General features: G+C 40.3%; 3 protein-coding genes across 3 annotated transcripts; 1 reads left to right on the top strand and 2 right to left on the bottom strand.

Annotated features, from left to right (window-relative positions):
* Positions 1 to 496: 496 nt before the first annotated feature.
* On the bottom strand, positions 497 to 5,445 carry LOC306772979 (uncharacterized protein; the record flags this gene model as incomplete). The annotated part of the gene is made up of 3 exons (XM_079262653.1): positions 497 to 1,547; positions 3,896 to 4,195; positions 4,941 to 5,445. 3 exons carry the CDS (start codon positions 5,443 to 5,445, stop codon positions 982 to 984), a joined length of 1,371 nt encoding a protein of 456 aa, XP_079118779.1. The 3' UTR covers positions 497 to 981.
* A 5,486-nt stretch (positions 5,446 to 10,931) lies between these two features.
* pi4k2a (phosphatidylinositol 4-kinase type 2 alpha) lies at positions 10,932 to 20,072 on the bottom strand (the record flags this gene model as incomplete). Its single annotated transcript, XM_079238272.1, has 9 exons — positions 10,932 to 11,985; positions 12,093 to 12,148; positions 12,317 to 12,454; positions 14,283 to 14,382; positions 15,658 to 15,719; positions 15,850 to 16,003; positions 16,442 to 16,573; positions 17,829 to 18,029; positions 19,734 to 20,072. 9 exons carry the CDS (start codon positions 20,070 to 20,072, stop codon positions 11,824 to 11,826), a joined length of 1,344 nt encoding a protein of 447 aa, XP_079094398.1. The 3' UTR covers positions 10,932 to 11,823.
* A 2,343-nt stretch (positions 20,073 to 22,415) lies between these two features.
* Positions 22,416 to 26,167, top strand: pgam1b (phosphoglycerate mutase 1b). Its single transcript, XM_079264630.1, has 4 exons — positions 22,416 to 22,744; positions 23,730 to 24,004; positions 24,119 to 24,299; positions 25,561 to 26,167. Exons 1-4 carry the CDS (start codon positions 22,606 to 22,608, stop codon positions 25,728 to 25,730), a joined length of 765 nt encoding a protein of 254 aa, XP_079120756.1. The 5' UTR covers positions 22,416 to 22,605; the 3' UTR covers positions 25,731 to 26,167.
* Positions 26,168 to 27,715: the final 1,548 nt, after the last annotated feature.

Raw genomic sequence — 27,715 nt, 5'->3', positions numbered from 1 at the left:
TACTGTCTTCCCTAATTCGACATATTGTTTTGACTTCAGTGAGATGTTGCCATTGAAACAACACAAAGGAGATGACTAGTTGGTTTAATCTTCTAATCCACCACATTAAATCGAGCAGCTACTGTATCAACAGAGAAGTTGGGTGGATATCTCTGATTCCTGTGTGATCTAATCAAGTCTTAAGGCAACAATTTCTGTTTTCATGCAAATATAAAGTTCATCGCCTTTTACCTGGAACTGGAATCACAATCACATTATCTCATTCAATCTTTATCTTTTTTAAATCAAGATCAGAATATTGTACTCATCTAACATTTCATATTGATTCATTTTGAACCCAGACATATTTTTTTTCCACATGCATGATAAAAAAAGAACATTAAATAAATGAGAATAAACCCAAACTGGCTCTTCCAGGGATTTTATTCAGTTACAAATTAATAAATAAAACTTGGGAAAAGAAAATGACTTGGAATCACCTGAACACAGTGAATTTAATTATAAACTGTCTCACATACATGCATTTATCTCCTAAACTAGAGTTGATCTGATAAATGGGACACAGGTACACAACGTGTACACACTGTGTACCTGTGTCCAGGTACTGAATGTCTTCTTATATGACAAGTATTGACATAGTATTACAGCATAGCTATATGTATATGAAATCACCCTAAATCTGATATCAGCATTCCTGCAAGAGACACCCCAGAAACGTTGATACCAGGTACAAGAGAATATTTTTAAATATATTTGCTTTCTGTTTGGTTCCCATTGTTCAGATATGTTTGTGGGCGTTATCGGATGTTTGTCCAGAAATGTCAATAAACAGCGTCAGATATGATCGCTCGTAAAAACTGATGAATGGCAAATGAAGGACGTTTTTTTTCTTTCTCATTTATGCATAAAAAAATACACTTAAACGTTTTGGGAATTGCATAAATGCATCTGTTTACACTTGGAGATTAAACACTACTGCAGCTACATGCTGTGAGAACGTTGATGGAATTTGAGCCCACCGCAGTTTCTGAAAGATTTCCCACACTGTCCACAAATGTAAGGCTTTTCTCCGGTATGGATGCGGAAATGGCGGGTTAACGCTCCAGAGTGGCGGAAGCATTTGGAGCACACCGAGCAGGTGTAAGGTCTCTCTCCTGTGTGGATGCGGAGATGGGTCTTCAGATTCTCCATGCGGTTGAACTCTCTGTTGCACACCGTGCAGCGGAAGGGGCTACAGCCTGGTGGGTAGAGCTGTAGCCTGCTCTTCTTGTTTCCCACTAAGGGCTGTGGACAACGCTGATGGAGCCTCTGCTGGCACTGACTGTAGTGCCGTCGCAACAAGCTGGGCAGGTGGAAGGTCTGACTGCAGAACTTACAGGTGTGGATGGCAGCGATGGTGCGGCCGGTCCGAAGTTGTACTCCGTAGGTTTGTTGAGGTGGCTGAGATATGACAGATGGTTCCGTCAGCTGGTTCCTGTTTGGAAATACCGAGGATCCAGACTGATGATCTGGTGGAGGGATGCTTGCAACCAGGTTTGGAGGATGTGCTGAAAAAACAAAAAAATGTTGGATTATTAAGAAAATACATAGCAAAGCAATAATCTTAATGGTATTTTAGACACAACCATTGTGCTGTCCTTGCATGTCTGCACCACTGCTGGTGTCTGCACCTCAGAGTTTATTGCATGTGCCATCGCTCTGCGGTCCAAGAGACACACGTGGGACAGCAGATGCATGCGCAGCCTCTGCAGATGTATTTGTCACAGCCGCAACACGTCATGTGTGTTTTACGGTCTTTGTTCGATGGGCAGATTTGACAGCGTTTCCTCTTGCTTGATGGCGTGCTGGTTGAGGGGCTGTGCTGGTGATGGTGGTGGTGTTGTTGTCGGTGACAGTCATCATCACCACATGCTGCCACAGTATACAAAAAGGCTAGCAAAAATGTTGTAGTACATATACAGAGACACACATCCACCCCACCCATGAATGATTTGCTTTGTACAGACACATTTTATCATGAAGTTGTTGCTCTATAGGTCTATGATGGCATCTTATCTGCAATATATCTGCGTACCATTACATCCATGTTATTCTGCAACAAGCAATCTGTGAGGTGTAGACATCTACTGCAAGACAATAACACCGATACACTGGACCAAATGGGAAATTGTAGAAGTAACGTAGACAAATCGGATAAAGTTCACCGCCTGATCAGTGCAGCACAGATGCATTGCCTCTGAAAGGTCACCAGGGTTGCCAATTTTCTGTTTGATCTGCTTCTCAATATTAACTTTAGGTGGTTGGAAGAACTTTTTCCAAGTTTTTTTTTTTCCCAAATAATCATTTTCCTGGGGTTGACACATGCTCATCTGCTGGTTAACACTGTAATGGCAGATCCTGAAACCGCTCAGGCAGGGATCTCCAAATCTGATCCTCGGGGGCAGGTGTCCTGCAAGTATGACATTTTTCTCTGCTGAAACAAACCTGGTTCAAATTCAAGTAATCTCCACAGTTTGTTGTCAAGGTCCACACAAGTGTGTTATTCATTGGCTCAGCGGACAACAAAGTTAGAAGTAGCATATTCTTGTGCTTTTTTGGCGTGTATGACAAGAAGACCTAATCCCGGCAGGATTGTCAGGATCTATGGCTTATTCTTGCATGTCATGGGGTGTTGCTGTGTCTCCTGTTGAGCTATTGAGCAAGCTCATAGCTCATGTGAAACAGCTAACAGACAAAATGTTCAGACACACTTTCCCATTGGATTTATTAGAAAAGTGTATTTAGTGCAAAATACATCTAAAATGTAATCAAGCTGGTTTTTGCTTTATGTTTGACAGCTTAGCCTGGTTAGCATTGCCTCACCTTTTAATTTATTACTTTCACTTTAAACTATAATTTTATGTCTTATATACATTCATTCATTCATTTTCCCAAGCACTTAATCCAGTTCAGGGTTAGGGGAAGCTGGAGCCTATCCCAGCAGTCTTAGGGCGAAAGGCAGGGTACACCCTGGACAGCTTGCCAGTCCATTGCAGGGCCACACAGAGACAAACAACCACTCACACTCACACTCATTCCTAGGGAATGAGTAACCAATTAACCTGATGGTGGGAGGAAGCCGGAGTACCTGGAGAAAACCCACACATACACAGGGAGAACATGCAAACTCCACACAGAAAGGCCACTGCCCAAACCTTGCCCCCAGCCAAGGATCGAACCAGTGACCTTCTTGCTGTGAGGCCAAAGTGCTAACCACCATACAGTCTATCTTATATACATATATAGCTCGTTTTTGTATATTACTAATTTATCTTTTTTTAATATTGTTTTCCTGTTTATTTTTATCCATAAGACCACAGTAAATGTCTCCATCTGCAAATATACGCGACAATGAAGAGAATTCTAACAGTATTACCAACATGAACTGCTGTTAAATAGGCAGCTAAAATTAACCAAATTAACCAGCCATGTGAATTTTTTACCTGTTGAGTGTGATGGATGTAACTGATGCAGGGACTGTTGCCAAGACATTAGCCTACATGTTTATATTTAGCGTTATTTTGTTCTTAGACTCTTTCCTTGTCTCGTGAGGAAGAGACTATTGGACATCAGTCCTACAGAGGAACTCACCTTGATTTTGAGAGGCGTCTTTCATATTTGCCTTTTTTGGTATCAAAAGTCTATATAAAAATGTATTAATGATGTCGTATGAAAAACCATATCTGTTTTACTATTAAAATTTTTGAGGCAATGAGAGAAAAGCCTGTGATGCAACACCCGGACATTTCTCTCTTTTTAAAATTTTTTTTAAACTAATTTTACTGCATGCAAAAACCTGGACAGGCAATATTTATTATCTGAGCCGGTAGTCTCATCTCATTTCCCCCCCTCTTACCCTGATCCAGTCTGCTGCTTGACAACTGAGCCTCTGGATCTTGACTCTGCACATCAGGTCTTTCTGGTATCCAGTTCATGCACCCCAAGCTTAAATCCTCTGCTTTAATAAAATCCAAAGAGCAGGATGTAGCACCGATTTCTTCTTCTGGCTCCTCCTGCTTGACAGTAACTTGTTCTAATGTAGACTTGCTGTCAGCGGTGTGAGACAGTGCAGAGTCTTGAGCTTGAGGATCCTGACATATTAAATTCATAGCTTCCACTTCCAGTCCATATCCTCTGGAAATATCTTTAGTGATCTCTGTGAATAAAAGGCAGCAAACAGTTAGCACAATGTTTGTCTAGATATCTTTATAACCGGACAACAATTACATGTATTAAATCGGATTGAGATAAAGTAGCTTAAGAGGACATTGTTGTGAATTGACCCTATACAAATAAAGCTTAATCGAAATTATGTTATTGTGAACATGTCATAGGCAAGGCCATATTATCCAACGGGCATTACGGGCAGGGGCCCATGCCAACTTGGGGCCTACGTAAGGCATACACCAGCAGTTTAAGAACACAAATATATTTAAGTTTTTAAATCATACATATGGGAGCCGATAACTAATAAAAAATGCAAAATGTACATAAAAGCCAGATAGTTATACCACATTGTCTTGTGTATTGCTTTTAGTACCACTGGCTGAGGGATGTTAAACGTGATGTCACAGTGTATCATTCACAATTTTCAATGTTGTGCTGAGGAAGGGGGCCCCTGGGACACTCTGGGCCCAGGGACCTCTGCACGTTTAATCCGGCCCTGGTCATAGGTCATCCTCTTGCCAACTATCATATGAAAAAAGTCGCATTCAGTAATCATGAACCGCATTAACACAAAGTTGTTTAGTAGCTTCACTTCATTTCCACTCCATATGTGGAAAAAAAGATGATCAGTATGAAAGTTGGTCCCAAAATACACACACACACCATTAAAATGTATACATGTAAAAAACTGCACTGTACCAACTGCAATTTTAAACAGAAGCATTATTACACACCTTCACGTTTCTCCTCCGTGTGTAAACCTGCATCACTGTCACATCCAGTCATCCCATCACGGTTAGATCTGTCATTTTGTCTGGTGACAAATTTATCCTGGAAGTCTGGATTTGCACCACTGACCCCTGCGCCATCAACAGTGCACTCTTCATGGTTGGGATATTTTGGATCACATGTGTGTTGGAGAGGTTCATCTCTGCGCTTCGTGGCCGTGGAGAGTTCACTCGCAGGACTCTCCTCCCTGTCTTCCCCCACGCACTCCGAGCCCAACATCGCTTCTGCTCTCCGCAGCTTTTCTTTGAGGAACTCATTTTCTCGTCGGAGTTCTTCGCATGTCGTCTGGCCAACCAATGTTTTCACCTCCCGAACCACAATGTCCACCGCGACCTCAAAGGCTGCGTGTATCGCAGCTATGAGCTCCTCCTGGAAAGACGGCGCAGTTTCAGCTCCAGAGGGTTGAATTAGCCACGGTTTGTTTAGGGTTCCCGTCAGCTGAGGCTTCATTGTGCATTAGGAGTAGGCGATGTTATTTGCCAGAATTTTTAAAAAGTAAAAATAAGGATGTCCAGTAAATGGATACCTTGAGGCGAGACAAGTCGTTTGCGAACTGAAAACATTCACTTCCGGTTGCAACACCTACTGGTGTCGATGCTGAACTACACCAGCTTATTTAGGGACAAAATAAAATAGACAAAAACAGATAATCTGATTTATTAACAAAAACAACTTAATTAGATAATTTCGAGGTAAGGTGACGGTGTGTTTCCAGGCTTTTTCATCATTATTGGCCTTTATAATGTTTTAAGTTTGACAGGATCCAACCAGAAGGACCGAGGATGGCCGTGAACATCACAGTCAGGGCGAACGCAGATTCCTGCAGGGCAGCAAAAATTACAAGCTCATTCAGGGAAGAAAAATGGTTGTGATACTCTAATATTTAGCATCAGATAAAGAAAATAGCAAGTGCAGTCTGTCATTTTAACTTACCATACCACCTATTTTATCTTTAGGTGGTTTGTTATGAATGTATGTTGCACGTTGTTGAAGAAATATTCTGCAAAACTGAGTCCGCCGAGCCTTCAGCAGTCCAACGAAATGACCTGCCATGTTTTTCTGGGGAAAAACAACTCAAATATCTCCAAATCCAAAGGAAAACTATCTTGTTTCTGAGGAGTGAGAACTACAGGTGGTTTGTGACTCACACAGGTGTTAGTTAGCCTTAATTGGCTGCGTTGCCTTCAGGTGCCACAGGACAAAAAATAAATAATTAAAAAAGGAAAAAAGAGAGTGTGTGTGTGAGGGGTGCGTTGGGGGGTGGGGTGGGGTGATAAAACATAAAGTAAGTTCAATGAACATTTGCTGCTTATTAATTGTGCCAGTATTTAAAAGAACACTGCAGACCAAACGCTCCATCCTGCAAAGTTGCTCTGTCACCTATGATGCTTTAAAGTTGGAAACTGATTGATGAAGAATATTGTTTTTAACGAGTCTTTGCCTAAAAAACAGAAGTTTGCATCAAGTTAGATTAATGGAAACAAAGTACCAACAGTGGTTTGTTTTCCATTTATTTATTTACACAAAAACAACAAAAAATCTCAACATTTTCAGTTCTCCCATTAAGTTTAATAAAAATAGAAAGGCAACAAAATAGATCTGATCCAAGAGAGCGGCTCTTTTTGCCTCCCCTACAGCTTCTTGTATTGAGCATTTTCATTGCCTGATTATTCTATCCATTGTTTTTCTTGTTTTTCTTTTTTTGTCTCATGTTTATGTATTGACGTCATGACAGACTATTTGAGGCAAGAACCTTGGCACTGACGTCACTGATGGATTACTCTTTGATTATTCCTTCACCTGAAGCTCAGTTTACCGCAGTAGGAAGTGGGTCGGCTTGGAATTAGCCAGTATGAAGGTTGCAGTCTGGAGGCTGGCTTAATAATCCTGTTGTTTGTCTGCCTTGCGGTGCATGTTTTCACTGTCTCAGTCAGCCAACAGAGGGTAAGGTAAGCGCTATGATTATACTACAATCTTCCAAGATTTAAAAAATGTTTCTTTGAGTAAATTTGACTTATTTTTATTATCTTACAAGACGATATTACTTTAGAGATTAAATTTAAGAAAAAGAAATGTTATTATTGTGTTAGAAATCAAATTCATGCCATCAAAATTGTTTAAAAAGTATGTAGGATAAGGAGATACATCAGTGGATTGATCACTGTTAATAATACACCTCAATATACTAAATGTCAGTTAATCTAACAAACCCTTTAACTTTCACACTAACAAAAAGGCAAGAGAAAAATGTTTCTCTGTGTTTTTCTGTTTGTTTTGGACAAGAATAGACATAACAAATGCATTTTAGAAAATGGCTGAGATGTTAAAAAGAAGAAGTTATTAATAATCTAACAAGAGTGAAATGGTTGAAATTTGAGTGTTTTAACAAACACTTCATTTGGGTTTTACATGCCCAAACAATTTGGTAGAAACGTCTCAGGCAGGTTTATTTCCACAATTTTTTAAAAGAAATTCATCAAACTCCCTGCAAATTTACCTCTACTAAACGATAGACCAGAACCTTAAAGGGTTAAGATGCTCTAAAGTAAATCAATATGAAACGGCTGATAATGTGCAATGATGGCTCTTAAAAGGATAAATGTGGTAGGTTTTTATTGAAATAAAACTACACATTATCTGCACACACCCAATACAACTGAATTTTAGAGCAGCTTTTGGGGTTGGTTGCTACATAGCTACGCAGTATCCATCACCGCACCGTTAATATTAAAAGATGATTTTAGACAAAGTGTTGCATAATAATTAGTTTTAGTTTTTCATTTGTGAATATGCTGCTTTTCTGTCTTCCTAGCCGGCAATGATATATGACTAAATGTAGGTTTCAAACTAAAGCTTGGTCAAGATTTCTGTTTTGTGATATTTTATTCTCAAGACAACAATAAAAGATTAATATAATGTATGCTGCATTAATTTTTGTGGATGTGCTACGTGCACAAGCATGACTGTTATCATTCCCCAGATACTTAACCTAAGGTCTATGATTAATGAGATAAGACTGTTCCACACAGGAAACAGTGGCCGAGAGAATTAGGTTATTGGCTGCAGTTGTGGAAAAATGTCTCCAGATTAATGCGTTGTCTTCAGGTTAATAACTTTGGTCTCTCTCCTTCCAGGTTATCTGCCTTTATACCCTCATTTTGCACACCTATCCTGGTCCAAACCCTCTTAGCCCTTAGCATGGCAGAGGCCCTGGAGCCCAGCTGTACTGAGGACGATCTGCCTATGCAGTGGAAACCTTCCAGTCGGTGCAGCAGGAAGTCTGGTTACTCCAACATCTTTTCAGGGGTGAACCTGCATCAGCTGCACAGGCTATTCAGAACAGCAGGGGACAGAAACGCTGAACATCGGGCAAAGCTGGTCTGGGGAAAGATGGATACAGATGCAGAAGGAGCCGATGATGAAAAGGAGCAGGAAGAGGAGGAGTGGGAGGATGAGGCAGGGTTGGCCCAAGCTTTAGTCGGACTTAGAGTCCGAGCAAGGAATAAGGCAGGGATCAGGGTGGAGGGACACAGAGACCACAAGTGGCTCAGAGCATCAGGATATCTCAGGTATGTGAAAGTGTGATGGAATGAGAGTGGGTTCAGACTTCGTATCAAGAAAATGCAGTGTGTGACCTGTCAAGTGTCTGACATAGTCATAATGCCCCGACAAGACTGCATTCCACTGCTCACAAACAAAACATGAGCAGCTGCCCCCTCTGGAACCGTACACTGACTTCCAGTTGTTGTGTAAACTTTACACATACCAGTTGTCGCGTAAAGCCCTACCCAAACCTCTTTAGAACCAGTGTGGTCCCCCATAAGGAACACTGGTCCCAACCAGAGAAATGCTTACACCAGACACAGTCATAATGAAGTAACATCAGGAACACACACAGCTGTCATGCTTTACTTTCCACATTCCTCACTGAGATGAAATTAGTCTTGTTGGAGTAGCAATGATGTGCTACAGCATGGTAGTAAGGTCCACATGAGGCGGCAGCAAGAGCAGCGGTGGACAGAAACCCTTTTTATAGCCAAGCACAGCTTCAGAAGGGTGGCAATAAAAAAAAAAGCTTGGCTGACAGATTTATTTATTTATTCTCAGCAACTATTGGACTTGTGATATTTTGTGAACCGACATGAATCTTATAGCATTTAGGCTGTGTGTGTTTCTTCGCGGCGCGCCGTCGAGCTGAAGCTGATTGGTGTTGCACCATCCTGTTAAGTTCTTGATGAGGCCTCTGTGTAGCTGCAGTTTCATCCTGTATATGAGTTGTGAAGGAAGTCTGCTGTATTCAGGGTGAAGGTCAGAAGTGACAACACAGTCCTCACAGTCCCAGTTCTGCTGTGGAGGACACACAGTCTCCATCCCAACAAACTGGAGTCTATATCATGAGTCTATATGACTGTCCTCTCTTAAATCATGAGGCTGTTATTGACGTTGGGTGGAGTTAACGTCACTCTCTGACAACCAGTTTTACATTAAGGGAATTGGGATTATAAAGGTGCCTTTGTAATTTTGTGCTGACCCACTTAATAAGTATTTTTATGAGAAAAATAAATTGTTATGCTCAAACTGTGATAACTTCTTTGTCATTAGGGTTGAGGAACCATTATCTGGCTATGCTGTTGAGGATGAGGAGGTCAGTGTGGCACAACGTCTGGAAGAGTTTCCGCTGCCGACGGAGGAAGACATTCCAGAGAATCACAACCCCTTTAAACCATCATCATGGAGGCTGGGTGTTAGGCTGGAGGTTTCTAGAGACTCTGATCGCTACCTTCACCGCGTTCTCCACTGAAAACTGCACACACTTAAGGACGATGCAAGGAAGGTGAAGACTTGACACAAAGGCTTTTCAGGCAACGGCTTTGCCTGAAAAGCCTTCGCATGCTGCATCATCTGCAGGAGCAGCTTATGCTGTTATGCACCGTTGTAGACCCGAGCACATGCCGGTGTTTGTGCAGGAATTTAAATGGCCTATTGTGTTGTGACAGGATTTAAGTTAAAGCTTTTAATAAATTAAAGATTTAAATCATTTCAAGCCTCTCAAGTCTTTTATTTAGTGCTTGAACATTCAGTTAATAATAACATTAATCGATCTTATTCAAACCAGCACTGACTGGCTTTTTGACCCTTTGGGGAGTAAGGTGGAGAAAAGAAAAGTGACATTTATGTTGGCCTTTTTCCTGTTCTGCAGAGATGGATTAATATAAGTTTTTATCTGCTGTTCAATTAATCTAGTATTTCATCTTTCAGCTTTGCTTTAGTCTCCTTCTACCCCTGCAGGTAAGGTCTTACATTCAAGATCTTGCATATGATTATATAATCCATCCAGTTTCTATATCACTAAGTCCAACTGAGGTTTGCGGTGAAGCTGGAGCGCACCCCAGAAGTTAGCAGGCGAGGGGCAGGGTACACCCTGGACAGGTCACCAGCCCATTGCTGGGCCAACACTGGGAAGCAACCATCCATGCTCACCCTCACTCCCAGGGAGAATTTAGATTATATAATGTCCCATAACAACACATGGAATAATGGAGTCATCACATGCAGAAAAGATGGATGACAACCTGTAAATACTTAAAAGTACTTCTGAAGGATTTTTGAGGAAGCAAAACAGTAAGATGCATCAAATTCAACAAAAATGAATGAACTGAAAAAGGTTATTTCTATCTCTGGTTTTGCCACTGCATTAGTATTTTATTTGCAACAGATTGATATCGATTATAGCAGCTTTAAACACATTTTGCTTGAGGATGTAATTCTTGGATTAGTATATTGGCATCCCTTCATGTGCAGAATAAATCAAACAAGAACACAAACCATCTGTATTAATTGAATGTTTTAATTATAATCTATAATTAAATATTACATACAAATTATACAGTGCATTGTCACAATACATTGCAAGTCAGTTCATTACAGCAGGGGGTTAATTCTTTGGGTCCACCCAAGAGCCAGAAAATGAACAGAAATCAGAATGGCAAAGAAAACCAGGAGCTGCTGGGAACCACTAACCCCATATGCTTCGACCCTCTCCTCCTAAACAATAACTGAATGGGCAAACGGCTCATATGTTTTTCATTTCAACAGTCTGTCTCTTTGACCAAAAGCACTTCAGCTTTTCAGTATCGGCACAAATGAGTTGCAGATCCTCATCTTCATGGAAGGGCAATGAACAACGTGAAACCAGCTCACATGGCCTGTGTTCAGTGTGTAAAGACGGACACATCACTTAGTGCACACTTCCTTCATCTGTGAGATCGAACCAGAATAAACACTTTTCTTATATATTATAAAACAAACTTATGATCTGGTGGCACAGCTTTCATTGTTGTAGGAAATATGCATGTGAGTATTAAAAGGCAAAGAGGTATAAAGAAAAACAAAAAAAAAAAGAAAACATGGAATGCAACATCTCCCATCCAAGAAACAAATGTTTGAGAGGTTTCTGACTGGCGTGCATGTGTGTGTGTGTGTGTGAGAAAACATAATCAGTACTCAAGAGTGTACAGAAATGTCGCCTCACACGTATCGTTCTCAGGAGGGCACAGAATCGTCATCACCTAATTTCCTCTCATTCACACAAGGCACAGAGGCAAACAGGGGAGATATGTTGCGAAATCCTTCCTGTTTTGGCCCCAATCTCTGCACCCACCAACTCACCCTCTGCACTAAAATATCCACAAGGAGAGGAGGAGAGGGTGAGGATTATTTTCAGGACAAAACAAATTGCTGCACTCAGATTCTGTCTCCATGGTTACACAAGATGCTTCCAGTCCAGCTTCCTGCTGCTCCTTGTCTTCCACTTTATTTTCATTTTTCCTACCACCAGGTAAAGAAGGGTCTTCTGCTTTGGAAACTCTGCGTGTAGGACTCACTGTTCGCTCTCTGAGGTGCTTTAGCTGTTTCAACGATAACTGGGGGCATCTGGACCAACTGGAGGGGTGTTTTACCATCCTTCAAGGCTTGGGAGAGGTTCAAGATCTGGGGACAGACCGGTTGAAATATGTTAAAATAAATTGCTTTAAGGGTGAAGCAAGAAGATTAGCTGCATGACCGCTGCTGGGAAAAATAAAGGAAAAAAGACTCACCTGCCCCCTCATAACAGCTACTTGTTTGTGAAACTGCCCCCTGTCGAAACCAGGATCTTTCTGCGGATCAGTACAGGTAGAAGCATGTTACACAGACTGACAGAAACTACACATCCTCTTCTTACGCTCGCATTTCTCTCATTTCAACATCTCATTCTCAGTTCCTCACATTCATTTAAAACTCCCATCATTCTCCATAAATATCTTAACGATGAAGCTTTAACTTGCCTTAAATAGTTCGTAAAGGTCCTCCTCTAGATCTTTGATGAAGTTTGGGTCAGAGAGTTTGGGTACGACGAGCTCACGGATTTCCAGGGAAAAGGGAACTTTGGCTTGGGGCAGCCATGCCCAGTAGAAGGGGTCTGATAGTTGAAGAACAAAAGTTTCTTATCAGTTACATTCATGATTTGTAAATATCTGGAAAATTATTAAAACTGAGTACCTCATTTATCACAGACAAACAATCCCAACAGAAAAATCTGTATTTTTGCAGATAAAAAGCTCAGTTTATGCTACGTTCACACTGCAGGTCTTAAAGGCCAACTCAGAATTTTTTTTATTTTTTTTTTTAGCTGAGATCCAGCTTTTGGGCAAGGTTGTTCACATTATAATTCAATGCAACTGTCTCCAGTATGAACAGTCTACAACCCTGTAGTGACCCGTATACGCAGAGAAAGATGCCCCTAAATATGCTGAATTTTAAGATTAAATGACTTTTAAACGGGCAAGTTATGAAAAAATTCACTCCCCCCATAGTTGTCATGAAGGTAAACCTGACATATTCAACTGAAAATGGACTTTTGAACCAGGCTGTAAACATGTTTATTTCTGCTGTGAAGTTGGCCTTTTTAACATGGGAGTCTATGGGGATTTGCTCTGTTTTGCAGCCAGCCCCCAGCGGATGAAGAGGGAACTGCAGTTTTATGCATTTCGGCAAAGGCTTAACTTTTAATCACTGGAGGTTGCCGCTTGGACGCCACACACAGTATACTGTGTTTTCAGAAGTACATAAGTATGTTACTCAGGTCAAAGTTGTTGTGCAACTGGAGTTTACAAAACTAACATAACGTTGTTCTGTCCATTGTTTATATTCAGTCTTGATGCACCCTGCCTCTGCTGACACAGAATTGGGGCGTCTGTCTCGCTTTAATGATGTAAAAGTCCAATCCAATCAAATCCACTTTATTTATTGAGCACAATTTAAAAACAATGTCTCCAAAGTGCAGCACAGGGTCAAATATCACTAAATATAAATAAACTTAAATAAAATAATGATGTCATCTCAATAATAAGAACAAGTGAAACCATTTAAAATAATTAACTACCTCATGAAATAACTAAAAAGAATAAAATAAAAGAAACAGAGGACCACACAGCTCACGCAGTGTTAAAAGACAAAGCATAAAAGTGTGCCTTTAGACGAGAGCATTCCACTGTGGGGGCAATTCGGACATGGAGGGGCACAGCATTCTAGGGCTGACTACAGAGAATGCCCTGTCCCCTCTAATTTTAAGTCTCGTCTTAGGCACCACAAGCTGGGACTGGCCCAGAGACCTCAAAGCGCGCACTGGAGTGTAAATTTGGAGGCATTTGGTGATGTATTGATGGGCCAGTCCATTTAAAGCCTTAAAAACAAACAATAAGATATTAAAATCAGTGTATAATATACAGGCAGCCAGTGCCAAGAAGCTAAAATTGGGGTGATATGTTTCCTGGTCCCAGCTAAAAGTGGTGGCGCAGAGATCTGGACGAACTGAAAGCTTTAAAGTGTGTGTTGGCTGATGCGTGCATAAAGACCGTTTAGTGGTCCAGTCGGGCAACACATGAAATGACTATTCAGACTGAGGTTACTTTGAAAGAGATTTGATATGCATTTGATCCAGTACATTCAAAAGTGGCCTGGGAATAATGATAATAATAATAAATTACAATAAAGGGGAAAAAAAAAAGAAGAAGAAGAAGAAGATCGGGTTTGTACTATTGAGATAGTCACAAAATGATCAGATATGGGCTGCATGTGGGCAATAAAGCGGGCTTTGAGACCTACTTGCCTGCAGTGTGAAAGTAACCTTTTAGATACAGACTTTTCACCAGATAAGGAGATGAAAAGAGAAGCCATGTCCTCTTCTAAAGGGACAGAGCTCATTCTAAGCTGTGATTACTTAAAACTGTGGAAGTTTAGTTTCTTACAAGCTCTCCAGGAATCAGGGTGCTTGAGGGGAAAGGCAAGACCGTTGTCGATGGCTGCCAGTTTGATGATAGGATCCTTTACTACCACCCAATCTGTATCCTGAAGAGACAAATACAGAAAACATGAAATACGATATTTAAACAAACAAACAAAAAACACGCTGTATTTTCCAGGTAATCATGCCGTCAATTAATGGAATCTTACCACAATTAATTTACTGATGTATTATTGTCTAATTTTATTGTCTAATAATATTAAAAACAGGGTTGTGTGTATGTGTGCTGAACAATAACTTTAGTTTCATTCACAAAACATAACGGGGTCATTTCAGTAGTCTTATATAAGTTGCTCCAACTCCCTAACTTACAACACAACTGGCACTACCTGCAGCACATGAAGGAGAGTATGCCCTGAAGCAAGTGTTATGTCATTACATGTGGCATACAAGGAAGAAATTACACATTTTTCTGTGCTTCAGAGCAAATATTTAGGGATTAAAAGTTATTAAGATTTAAAAAACACAAAAAGAAACACAACCTTGGAACTTTGTTTGGGTTTAACATCATCTCAGATATTTGTGTCTCCACATTTATCTCCCGACTTCAAGTTCAAATCAAACTGCAGTGGTTCATTCAATAGCGGCAAAGTCAAAACTATTTTGCTCCTGTCTTTTCATTTTCTCTGAATGGAGGATTCTCATCGACACAGAACTGAAATAATGAATAAGTTAACAATGTTCTGCCAATAACTCATTAAATGCTGTATCTCCCAACATGGAAATCTGACTTCCTGTTGGTGTTAGGAAGTTCAGTTTTCCATTTGGCACTAAATGCTGCACCATATGTGAGAAGCTGCCAGTGTAAAGATCAATGTGTAACATCTCTAAAGCTTTGTCCAGTTGTTAAAAATATTCTAAAAACAAAAACAAGGTGCAGATGGTTGTACCAGCAGAGAGGCTCAGGCTTGATGGTGCTGAAACATGGCAGACAAATGTCAACTTTGTGTTTGAATGAAGTGATAAACTGCTAGTTAGCCAGTAAAGGATGCAGCTTTCCAATGTGCGCTGCTGCTTTTTTGACAACCTGACCCAATTCAACACATGACTCACAAAAACTGGGGCTAAAAGTGGGATCAGTACTGAAATGTATGTTTTGTATGTTATCTATGTAATGTTTTGTTCGTTCGGTGTGTGGTAATCTGAGTTTATCTTTGTTATGTGTGCTAGTGTGAGCTCTCGGGATATTTATCATATGCTTGATTACAACTGGATGGAAACTTGTTTTCCTTACATTCCTTACAAACATTTAGAACTTAGAAAAATGTCTCAAGGACGCAAATAATAGAAATATTAAAGGCGTATCAGTGTCTCCTTACCCTATTACCAACAGGATCCATGGGACAGTCGTACTTTAGCAACCAGTTGTCATTTCCTCTGTCTTAGATCACAAAAGAAAAATTACTTTTACAAAAGCTGTAAAGCTTAACTGTGCAACAGCTTATAAGATATACCCTTAAAAATAAGAGTAAATGTTTTATTGGATTGAGGGTCATGGTTACTGTGACAACCTGTGTTCCTGATGATGTAATCGAGTACAACGAGTCGCTCAAACTGCAGCTGAAGCTGACGGTTGGTGTTTTCAGGCAAAGGCTCTGCTTCAAACCTCCGCAGCCAGAAATCTGCATCCTTGTATCCCTCGACAAAGAGCTGGAAGGAGCCAACCTGGTGGAAGTGAAACAGAAATTACAACTGATGTTTTTTTTGGTTTTTTTTTAGTTTTCCACATCAGATGCTTATGCATGATCAAATGAATGATCATCCTTAAAGCTTTAACATAAAACAATAAGCTCATTCGCTGCTTAGCTATTACTGAAATCTATACTTAAGTACACCACAGTTAAGGCTTTATTTTGAACCTTGAAGTTTTCCTGGTTTTTTCTGTGTTCCACTTCTGGTTCTCATATGCAAAACATATAATTGACAGAGTAGGTCTGTTCATTTTCACTTCATCAAAGCTTCTTGTTGGTGTTCTGTATAAAGGATTAAATATGGAGTTCACTGCTAATTATTAAAAGATTAACTTAACATGGGGTATTAAAAACTAAGCATAAAATCACATTTTACTGAACATCAACACATAATATAAAACCATTAGTTCACCTTGGGAGGAAGTCCAATTCTGTGGAAGCGTTGGCCCACTTTGGGCACCTTCTCCAGAGCTAGCCTTTTGCCTCTAGACTTGACCCTGTCTATGGCACTGTAGTTGAACGTTTCACTTGCCAAATACACCACCTAAAGATTGGAAGGCATTAGAGGGATTACTTACAAATGGTTTTGAGATCTTAAATGTCAACTCTAATGGAGGTTTTAAGCTTAAAGTTTTGATTTAGCTTCTTTTATCTTTAATTCTTTCTTTATCGTGGTGAAAGACAGATCCAGATTTACAAATCTCCTTCTGAAGAATCATCTGATAAATCATCGTCCAGATGAGGAATCTTACCTTCAAACATATTAATCGTCACAACTACACACTAAGAGATCAAACATTAGCTAGCTGTTTTTAATACGCTTTGTGCTTATACATGTACTACTTGTTCTATTCCATTAGGCTGTACAGTAACATCAGGAAGATGGCCCTCCCCAGTAATCAATGTCTCAGGCAGCTGAAACCCAGTGAAGAAGAGGAGTAACAGGAAAAAGAATCATGGAAGGATAATTCTTTACAAGGCATCTACCACCAACAGACTGAAGAAGTGGCTGATAACAAGAAGCTTTTCTAGTGAAACATTACATTAACTATGGCAACACAAGATCTACCAAACTGGACAGTTGGACCCCAGACACAGGCTATTTCTGAGACATAGCAGCAGGATGTAATGTAAGATGCAGGATAAGAAATGTGGAACATCATAAATAAGTGGATGGAATACTGAACAGGAACATCTGTAGTGTCAACAGCTCAAAAATCTCCACCGTGATGGAGGATAACAGAGCTTAGATCATGTGGGACCTCTGGATTATGACTGGTGATGGCTAATGACACGCACTGTGGTGGCGCCACCACGATAAGATGAAGGAGCATGAGATGCTCAAAAGATCCCAAGGGCTGAAAGGAGAAGTAGAACAGATGTGGAAGTGAAGGTAATCAAACCCTCTTAATACAGATTACAGTAACAACAGATGAGAAAAAGCAGCTGCAGTCATGGAGACAAGTGTGGAGAGTTTCTGTCTTATTATAGTCTATAATGCTACACTGGACAAAAGAATATGCCAAATCAACCAGATTCCTGTTGCCACACACCTTTTTCTTGGTTAAAAAAAAGAAAAAAAAATTAAGTATGAATTTATTTTTTGAACCCCTTAAATTTAATGAGAACTTTATGTGAAAATTTACCATCTTATGTCTCTTCTGTTAAAGTGACTAATTGAAAACATTAATTCCCTATGGATCTGTAATACTTATAGTTATTTTAATTTAAAAAAAAAAAAAAAAGTGACACAGAAATAATGTTTTGTAATGCAGATAGATCACTGTGTGTGACTATACCTTGGTCCTGGGGACAATATTGAGCTCGAGCTTCTGATCAACCAGGCTGGCCCCAGCTTCTGAAAGGTAACCCTGGTTCAGAACTAAACAGTCCCGACCGAAACAGCAGGGACAGCACAGTTTCTGGAGCCACTTAGTCCATTTGGGATTCAGCTGGCCGTAGGGCTCTTCATTCTTCGGTTTGAACACTCCAATGATCTTCTGTGGAGGGATAAAGAGAGGAAAGAAGGGACAAAAAAAAGCTCAAAAAGAATGTATGAGATGGTTGGACTGAAAGCAAGAAGATTTTCTGAATTCAATGACCATTATTAAGCCTTCATTAATGAATGTGAAACTGAAATCATTCAGCATCAATCAGAGCGCACTGAGCAGGAACAGCAGAAACTGGGATTAGTCTGTAAGAACAGTTTCAGTTACACTTTTAATTCAGTTAAAACCATATAAAATCCACTGCGATTGACACAAATTAAGTGACACACGGCTGTTCTACTAAAGTATTAAATGTTTCTTAAAAGCCCACAGCCGAAGAGTTTTGGATGGGGGGAAAAAAAAAAAAAAAAAAAAAAAGATGTGTATGTGGCATTTCACTGTTGCGTATAGAAATCACATGTCACATTACGCTGGTATCACACACACACACACACACACACACACACACACACACACACACACACACACACACACACAGAGAGACAGAGACAGACATGCACCGATTACAACAAGAAACTTGGTCATAGAGGAGAATTATATCCTCAGAGGTAGCACATGACTACTTAGCACAGTGGTGACTAACCTAAGAAACTAGCGAGGTGGGAGTCGAAAGGGAGCAGTCATTGTAGGTCACCGGATTTAAAAAAAGAAATGCTTAAATTTTTTAACCTAGAATGGCTCTTTTTGTTTGGAAAGCCACTGAGAGGCAATGGAAGAAGCATGTAAAGCCTGGGCTTTCTTGTGAACAGATATAACGTACAAGTCAAAACTATAAAGATACAAAACAAAAGTCCACAAAAACCACTTCCCTATTTTAAACCCAGACCCATCCAGTGGTGGGTATCAATGCTAACAGACCTTAGCCTGGCAGAAGCATTCGATAATAACCCCATGTCGAAGCTCTGCTTTATTCAAGTCACTATGCATCAATTTGTACAGCTGCTGTAGTGCCAAATTAGAAATGTGTGCCCAACAGTTTCCAGTTTGATTAAATCACTGACAGTTTGTCCTTTAGAGTCCTGTAATACATGAAAAGAAGAGTAAAAAAAGATGAAACCATCAGACAAAATGACAAGACACAGGGACATTCTCTATTGATGTGTTCATGTCTGCCTCAGTGTTGCATCTTGCTGCAGACGAGCTTGATGGCATGTTACCTTTTGCAGAAAATGGATCTTAAATGATGGACACCTGCCATAGTTGTCACGATGATGACTAAAGCATTTTAGAGATGCAAAACAGAGTAAACTGGGCAAAGACACACAAATATGAGTTACTGTTGTTTCATTTTAAATATGTTTGTTTGAATAACATGTCCAGGAATCACTGTGATCATAAAATGCAGACTTTCTTTGAAGTTCGTACTTAGTTATTTGGAAGTTTTAGATGTTGGAGGAAGGTTTTTCACTTTGATGGACATAGTTATGGCCTATCATATTGCTCAGTTTATGTGCTTATCTAAGTCAAAGCTGGTACATGTTTTATCTGAATGCCTTACAGCCTATCTGCAAAGTCATCACAGGCTTATTAGATACGGCCTTACATGCAAAGGATTTTTTTTTTTTTTTTTTTTTAAATCAAAACGTGTGTACTTGTCAGTCTTGCAATCATATCGTCTTAAAACACCAAAGATCTCACTTATCCACTAAACATTCCTGAAACTAATCGGTAAATGTTTGGAGCAGCTCTCTTTACCCCCTGTGAATCTTTGACAAAGTAGCTTCCACTGGAGCCCTGATAGATCCTCTCCGGATAGATCCCTTCTTCTATCGCTCGTTCGGCCTTTCGGATGATCTCTCTGAACTCGGGATCTTCCGGGAATTCGTTCCTATGCGGTTCTCGGGGCGTGTTTCCTCGGTCCCGATCCAGAAGTGGCTGTCTCTCCCGACTGTGTCCCGGGCTGCCAGCCGGGATCCGCACCACAGAGCCCGGTGTACTCCCAAACGCACCCCGGGGGCTAGTGGGCTCTGTGGGGCAATAGCTAAAATCACCCGAATCCCGGAGCGGAGAGACAAGCGGACTCGTCTCGTCCATGACTCTGGAGGCAGACGAAGAGTTCTTTTATTCCCCTACAAAGGGACAGAAAGACGTGGAAAAACAGAATAACAAAACAAAGTAGGACGGCTGTTTTGTTGGCTAGCACTGACGTTGGCTATCAAGAAAACACCGTAAAAAAAAAAAAAAGAAGAAAATCAGATGACTGTCAGCTTCCGGGAAGAGGCGGGACCAGTTGACTGCGTTGATCTAAAACCAATCAGAGCTCAAATATGACTGTCAATAACCTAATCTCCAGCGCTTATTGGGCACTGTAATCCCACCCACTGGAGACACGTGAGAGTGCAGCTAACCCAATCAATTAACTCTACAAAACAGCATTTTTGTGTATTTATTTCGAACATTATGGAGTTTGATACTTTGTATTTGTTTATTATTTTTGAAAGAGTAATTCTGGTCTAATTATCTTTGTTTGACCTTCATATTCTAAAGATCTGTATTACATGGAGCCAGTTCACCTTTCAACTACTTTATGGGGTAGAAATTAAAAATTAACAGACATCAGTGTGACATAGATTAAAAAGAAAAAAAGACCACCTAGGCTTTTATCAGCAATATGTGCAAAAGACTGTTTATCACGATATGTCAGGGTGTATCTGTGTTCATTGCATGGATAACTTACACTCTGCAGAATGACAACAATTATGAAAATGTTTGTTTAAAATGATTAATTAAGCATCATGGTAAATGGCCTCTCAGATTTTTATTTAAAAAGATACTTCATTGCCATCAAATTTTAGATTTTTATTTTTCTAAACACAATTAAAATGCTCATTGTGTTTCATTAACCAGTTTAATGAAAGACAATGGCAACTGTTTCATATATAGGTACATCTGCCTGTTGAGTAAATTTTCTGACCGATTAAACATTTTTAGATTAACATTGTATTATTAGGAAATTTACCAAGGTTGGATAAACTGGATGACAAGAGCTTTCTAAAGATAAAAATTTAGTTGATGTTTAATGGTATTGTTGTCGATCATGGTCTACTGTCATTTTGATTCACTATGACTTTGCCAGTTTTAAAAATATGAATTCAGTCCATCTATCCAATCTATTCCAGTTAATTCCCATGCAGAGTTGCGAAGCAGCTGGATCCTATTGCAACTTCTACTAGGTGAGAGGCAGGGTATAGACAGGTCACCAGTTCATCACAAGTTCAACAGAGAAAGACAAACATACAGATGAAGAAAATAACTTCACACAACAGATGATATTACGGTGTTTTAAAACATGTTTCTAATTATACCTGTAAATTAAGTGGAGGAATTATTGACATCCCTTTTTGACATCTATTAACAGAATATGGCAAATTAAAAAGTTTACTAAGTCTGTCAAATATGTGTTTGAACTGCCTGGTAATTTCAGTCTTAAGATAATTTAAATTTCATGACGTATATAAATGTATTGCATGTTTGAAATCATTTTAATATTACAGACCACAGTTTAGGTTTGCAAAGTTGCAAACAAGACTTCTGGAGAAATGTGGACAGATCAGATCCAAGTGGAGATGTCAGGATGCAACCTAGTTTGGCAAAAATCTAACACAACATATCCACACAAACACCTCAAACCAAACGTTGCCAAACATGATGGTTGGAGGATGGTGGCATGAGCTTCTCTTTTTATTTCCATTTTTATGTCCTTTTTTTTTTTTTTTTAACAGTCACACCTCCTGTGCACCGTACAGTCATTGGCAGGGCAATGGATAGATAGTATTTTAGACTAAAATGTGAGTCACCTGTCTGACAGCTAAAGCTAGTCTTAAATTAGACCATGCAACAATGATCCCAAGCACAAATATCTCCTGGCATTCCTTCAAACACAATGGCTGAAAAAGAAAACAATTTGTATTGCAATGGGCCAATTAAAGTTCGAACATCATGGATAAATAAATTGTTGCATGCCTCAGTGCAGCAATGTTATAGAGTACAGTAAGCTTCACCCAATGAATATGTAAAAAACAGTTAGCTACATTAGCATACAGCTATGCTACTGTAGCTGGAGATGGCTTTAAATGCTATGGCATGATGCGAATTTAGTTTTTATCATATAATATAATGCAAGCTTGTTTTTTAATAACTACAGGGATCTTAAAGATATTAATCTTTTGACAATTTTCCATAGGATGCATTAAAATGATGCATGTGATGCATTGAGGTGAGACTGCAGGACGCAGGGTGTGGGTGTGTGGACGTGCCGCTGTGCGCATCCTCCTGCCTCCCTCCTCCTCCAGCTGGGGCTGCTCGCCTTCCAATTGGTGGAAACCAGTAGGAAGAGAGGAAGAGAACTAGTTCCTGGACCTGTCTAAACCTTTACCATAGCCGCTAGCTCTTCAACCCTCGTCTGCAGCAAACTCGCCATCTCTAGAAATCAGCAAAAATACCGCGTCCTTTTCTCTGTCGCCGTCTGTGTGCTTTCGGTGGAGTCTGGACTAATTTCAGAGCTTTCTGGAAGAACACTTCACCCCAAAGTTCCCGGAAATACAGCTCAGAGATCATCGGTGTGAGGATGGCTGCGTACAAACTGGTGATGATCCGCCATGGAGAGAGCTGCTGGAACCAGGAGAACCGCTTCTGCGGCTGGTTCGACGCGGACCTGAGTGACACCGGGGAGCAGGAGGCGAAGAGGGGAGGACAGGCTCTGAAAGGTGCCTCAGCAATGTCACCGGGCCTAATCAGGCTTTCTCTCGGTCGCTGGCTTAAGCTGCTGACATGACTGCGGATGTTATGCAACCGTGGAGAAACAGTCTAGTGCCTCCACGACACGACACACACCAGCAGCACGAGACCCACAGAAGTGTCGCTGGCTTGTAGAAACTGTAAACATATTGATACAAACACGTAGTTATTTAAAACAGGCCCATTACTCTTCATTTAAAAGTTTTCCCACGTAACATATCGTTTAGTAGTCGCTTAAACGGATCATTAGATGGATGTATTGTATTTGATAGCTTACAGGGATAAAAAGACATTTATTTGGACTATCATGGCTTTGGACTGTAAAGGAAAGAGTCTCAACTTGCAGAAGTTAACTTGAGTTTGCCAGCTGACATTTTCTTACAATGCATTTTGTAAGAAAATGTCAGCTGGCAAACTCAAGTTAACTTGACATTGTTGGGCAGTGTTTTTCAAATCCAGTCCTCAGGCCCCCCTGCCTTGCATGTTTTAGACATGATCCTCCTCCAAAGCACCTGAGTCAGATTATTGAACTTCCTCATCAGGTTCTTTGAGGCCTGTTAAGGAGTCCTTTAGTTCATTCAGGTGTGTAAAGTTAGGGTTGCCTATAAAACATGCAGGGCAGGGGGTCATGAGGACCGGAATTGAGAAACACTGGGGTACACACACGTGCTTACACTCCATTGGTTTTCTGACTCAGAATTCCCCCGCAGTCACATCCTGCATAGTCTGCCATGTGGTCGTGTGACTAATATAAAGTACAAGCATAAGAATTAGTTAAAGCTAAGCGTATCATTGTGATTTTATCATTCAGTAATGTGAGAAATGGCTTCATAATTGTTAATCCTGATCACAAAACTATTTAAGTCTGTCTTATTTGTACATTTAACCATTAGTGGAGCCTCCACTACATATGTTAAAGGATTGTCTTTAAATAACTTTCTTTTCTCATCTCAGATGCCGGCTATGAATTTGATATTTGCTACACTTCTGTCCTAAAGAGGGCCATTCGTACCCTGTGGTTTGTTCTGGACAGCATCGACCAGATGTGGCTGCCTGTCCACCGAACGTGGAGACTCAATGAACGGCACTATGGAGGCCTGACGGGGCTGAACAAGGCTGAAACAGCTGCCAAGCACGGGGATGCTCAGGTTAAGATTTGGAGGCGTTCATTTGATACTCCTCCCCCACCCATGGATCAGGAGCATGACTTCTACCAGGCCATAAGCAAGGTGAGAGCTCAGGAAAACCTAATACATTAATTCTCTGTAGTAATTGCAAATGTCTTTATTATGGCGGAGTTGGCTTAGATGATGGAGACACTGTTGGATGACTTTTTGCGGTAGGATCGACGTTACGCTGATCTGACAGAGGACCAGCTTCCCACCTGCGAAAGTCTCAAGGACACCATTGCCAGGGCACTCCCCTTCTGGAACGAAGAGATCGTTCCACAAATCAAGGAGGGAAAGAGGGTGCTCATTGCTGCCCATGGCAACAGCCTGCGGGGCATCGTCAAGCATCTTGAGGGTGAGAGAAAGACCACATGCCACCCAGTGGTGAAAGATTATATCCTTTCATTCAGAGAAGTTTGCATTAATATTTAAAACTCAGCTATAACTTTTCTTTTCCGCTTTGCATTTGCACAACTTTCTCTACATGTTCTGCAGAGTGAATCATAAAGCCAAAATCCACACCTGGATTTAGTTTAGTTTTGCTTTTCTTCAATTTTAGCACCTAAATTGTCACTGCACCTGCTGTGCCAGATGGTGTTTGTTCATTCAAGTGTGCAGCTCCTGTTTTTAGTAGTGATAAATGAACTTTTTAAAAAGCAGACAGAGCAGTGTGGAAGACAGTAGAAAATGGTCCAACTCTACTATCATCTGTTTAATCCATCAACACCTGAGACCTGTAGATGTTAACTGAACATCAAATATTGCTTAAAATTGTAGTTTTGCTTTTGCATGGAAACATCCTGCTGCTTCTAATGTGTAAAGCCGTTTCTTTTAATTTTTTGGTAATTCACACAACCCAAACAGAAGCTGTTCAGCCTCACAATAGAGTGTAATTCCACATCCCGATGTGGCGTCAGCGCTGTTCGTTTGAGAGGCAAGGTGCATAATACTAGCCTGGCACGCCAGACAGGAGGGCTCTATATATTCAATACAGAGCGACTCAGTCTGGAGTCCCTCCCCTTTGCACCGGTCGTAAACAAACCGGCCACTCTGATTGGTTGATCTGAGGAGACTCTTGCCTCTTGCCTTGCATCACCACGTATTCTTCAAAGCATTCATGATGGTGCACAGAGGTAGCAGGAGTTTGTTTTTTCTTTGCTGTAAATGCTGTTTTAATGACCAAGAACATAACAAATCCTTAAAACCTCAACAACTGACAGCCATGAAGGCCTTTCTTTTGAAGAAAGACGTTTTTTTGCTCTGCTTCCAGCTGAATTTAGGAAGAGTTTAATTTATCAGTTGCGTTCGTTGTACTGAACACTTCTGGACATTGTAGGCTGCTGCTTTACTGACGTCATGACCGCCATTTTTCCAATTGGTTTACCTCACACTTGTTTGTCCCGCCCTGGAAATCTCTTGATGCGAGTGAGTCCCCACACGCTACGCTGGTACAGCAAGAGAGTCTGGCATGCCAGGCTAGCATAACACCAGCATAGGCCCATGCTAGCTGCGACGCACATCAGCAGCAGACCAACCTTTAACTTGCCAGTGTGTGTTTTTTTTCCCCCGTATGAACGTTGAAACACCTCTCACCTTTCACACTTACTGTTCCTCAGGTATGTCAGAGGAGGCCATCATGGAGCTGAATCTGCCCACAGGCATTCCCATTGTGTATGAGCTGGACAAGAACCTGAAACCTATAGGACCCATGCAGTTCCTGGGAGATGAGGAGACCGTAAAGAAGGCCATGGAAGCCGTGGCTGCACAGGGAAAAGCCAAGAAATAGACTTGTCCTTCCCTGTGTCGGCTGAAGTACAGACCAGTCATGTGCTATAATTTCATTTAGTTACAAAGAAAAAAAGGTCATTCAGTGTTGAGTCATCACAGACTTGCATACAGATGCAGAATGTGCACTTATATCAGTCAAACCCAGCTTCCATACAACAAAATCTGTTTAAATTGGTTGGTCTTTCACTCTGATACACTGAAACATGTTCTTCATTAGTAAGCTATGGAGTATGGTTTGCTCACTGACTGTAAGTTAGGGACCTGAAAACAGAAGCAAATGTAGACTATTGATGCAGAACTATCCTAAGAATTCCTTCTAATTTACAATCCGTGTAGGTAAAGCTCAGTGGGAACACTATAACCTACGATGTGACAGTGGCTGCTGTTTAAAAAGGACAGGTTTTCTTTTGTCCTGCACTGCTGAATTATTTTTGCTGTGGCATTTGTGAGAAAACAAATAAAAGTTGTCTGACATTATTTGAGGAACTGTTTTATTGCCCTCTAAGCATGCCAGTGTTTTGTCCGTCTCATGACCAGTATTAAGGGATGCCTGATGAACTAGTGATGTTATAAACAAGGACATAGAAAAAGTAAAGTATTTAAAATTTGAATAATTAAAATATGTATTAATAACATGTTGAGACTGATAAACTTTAAATGTACTTTTGGATGAAATGACAGCAGCAGAGTTGGAGCAGAAAAGTTGCCTGAAAATATTCAGATTCTCTGGTGAATCAACCTGCGATGGACTGGCGAGCTGTCCAGGGTGTACCCTGCCTGTCGCCCAAAGCCGGCTGGGATAAGCTCCAGCTTCCCCGCGACCCTGAATTGGAATAAGCGGTTCAGAAAATGAATGAATGGTGAATCAACCTTAAATCAGATCTAATTCTGCATGGACAATCTGCAAGACCTCAGAAGGCCATACACACTGAGCAAAGTGGGTCGCTACATCCACAAATGCAAATTGAAATATATTTCAGTGTAAATTGTAATGACTAGAGGAAAAAAAGACACCCACCTGCTAACTTTTGGATGAAGTCAAAGCCTATTAAAGATGGTACAGAGGCATTAAATAAGCTATCTATGACCAAACAAATCAAAGTATATGAGATTATCTGATGGGAAGTTTGTCTTTAGTACACACAGCATGCACATTTGTAAAATGTAATTGATGCACAGGTTTTGGAATAAAATGTACTACTGTCAGGATTGCATCTTTATTGACCAGGGAAAGCTTTGCTGGTTGGGGCTTTGTGGGCTTTAGCTTTATGGACTTGCAGCCAGAAAATTCCTGGTTGAAATCATGGCTGTACCTTTCAAATGGAGTTTGCTTTAGGTTAATTGGCAACTCTAAATTCCTAACACATACGCTGGAATCCTCCCCAGAAAAAACAAACATTACTGAAGCAGTGAGGAATCTTGACAGAACGGAGACCAAAGGTCAGCACTATCTGAAAAGGAACTTTTGACTATCTTAAAAGACAGTGGAGCTGTTGAAAACACTACAAGTAAGCTACAGTCGCCCTCAATTACATTGATACCATCTCATTAAAAAGGGGAAAAGAGCAGCTGCCTATGAAATAAGCTGAAATTGACAAAGGTAATAATAAAAATTTAAGAAAATCAATACATTATTTTCTAATTCTGATTCAAAAGAATTTCCATTGATGTTTCAACTACAGTCAGGTATTTTCTGTACCTTTTAATGAGACTTCTGCATCTGTTGACAGTTATTTTGTCCCACTATTCATCAGAAAAGTGCTCTACTTTGTCCAGGACCAATTTGTTTGTTTGTTTTGATTTTATGCTTCAACTACATCAAATGAAAAATTGTTTCTTATATTACTAAATTATTATTTTTCAAATTTTTACTTATGGTTCCATTTTTATAAATCTCAAGTTATTTGAGTGACTTTTGTAGATTCAGCATTTTCTTTAATGAAATGGTATGAATCCCTTTGAGGATGACTTTACATGTAACAC

Source organism: Telmatherina bonti, assembly GCF_933228915.1.
Source record: "Telmatherina bonti genome assembly, chromosome: 3".
NCBI lineage: Eukaryota > Metazoa > Chordata > Actinopteri > Atheriniformes > Telmatherinidae > Telmatherina > Telmatherina bonti.
Note: the sequence above shows the minus strand (reverse complement) of the source record. Positions and strands in the feature narration are given on the sequence as shown.

Coding starts and splice junctions, on each gene's coding strand:
- pgam1b (XM_079264630.1), top strand. CDS start 22,606: ATGGCTGCGTACAAACTGGTGATGATCCGCCATGGAGAGAGCTGCTGG. Junction 24,005..24,118: donor TCTACCAGGCCATAAGCAAG/GTGAGAGCTCAG, acceptor TTTTTGCGGTAG/GATCGACGTTACGCTGATCT. Junction 24,300..25,560: donor CATCGTCAAGCATCTTGAGG/GTGAGAGAAAGA, acceptor ACTGTTCCTCAG/GTATGTCAGAGGAGGCCATC.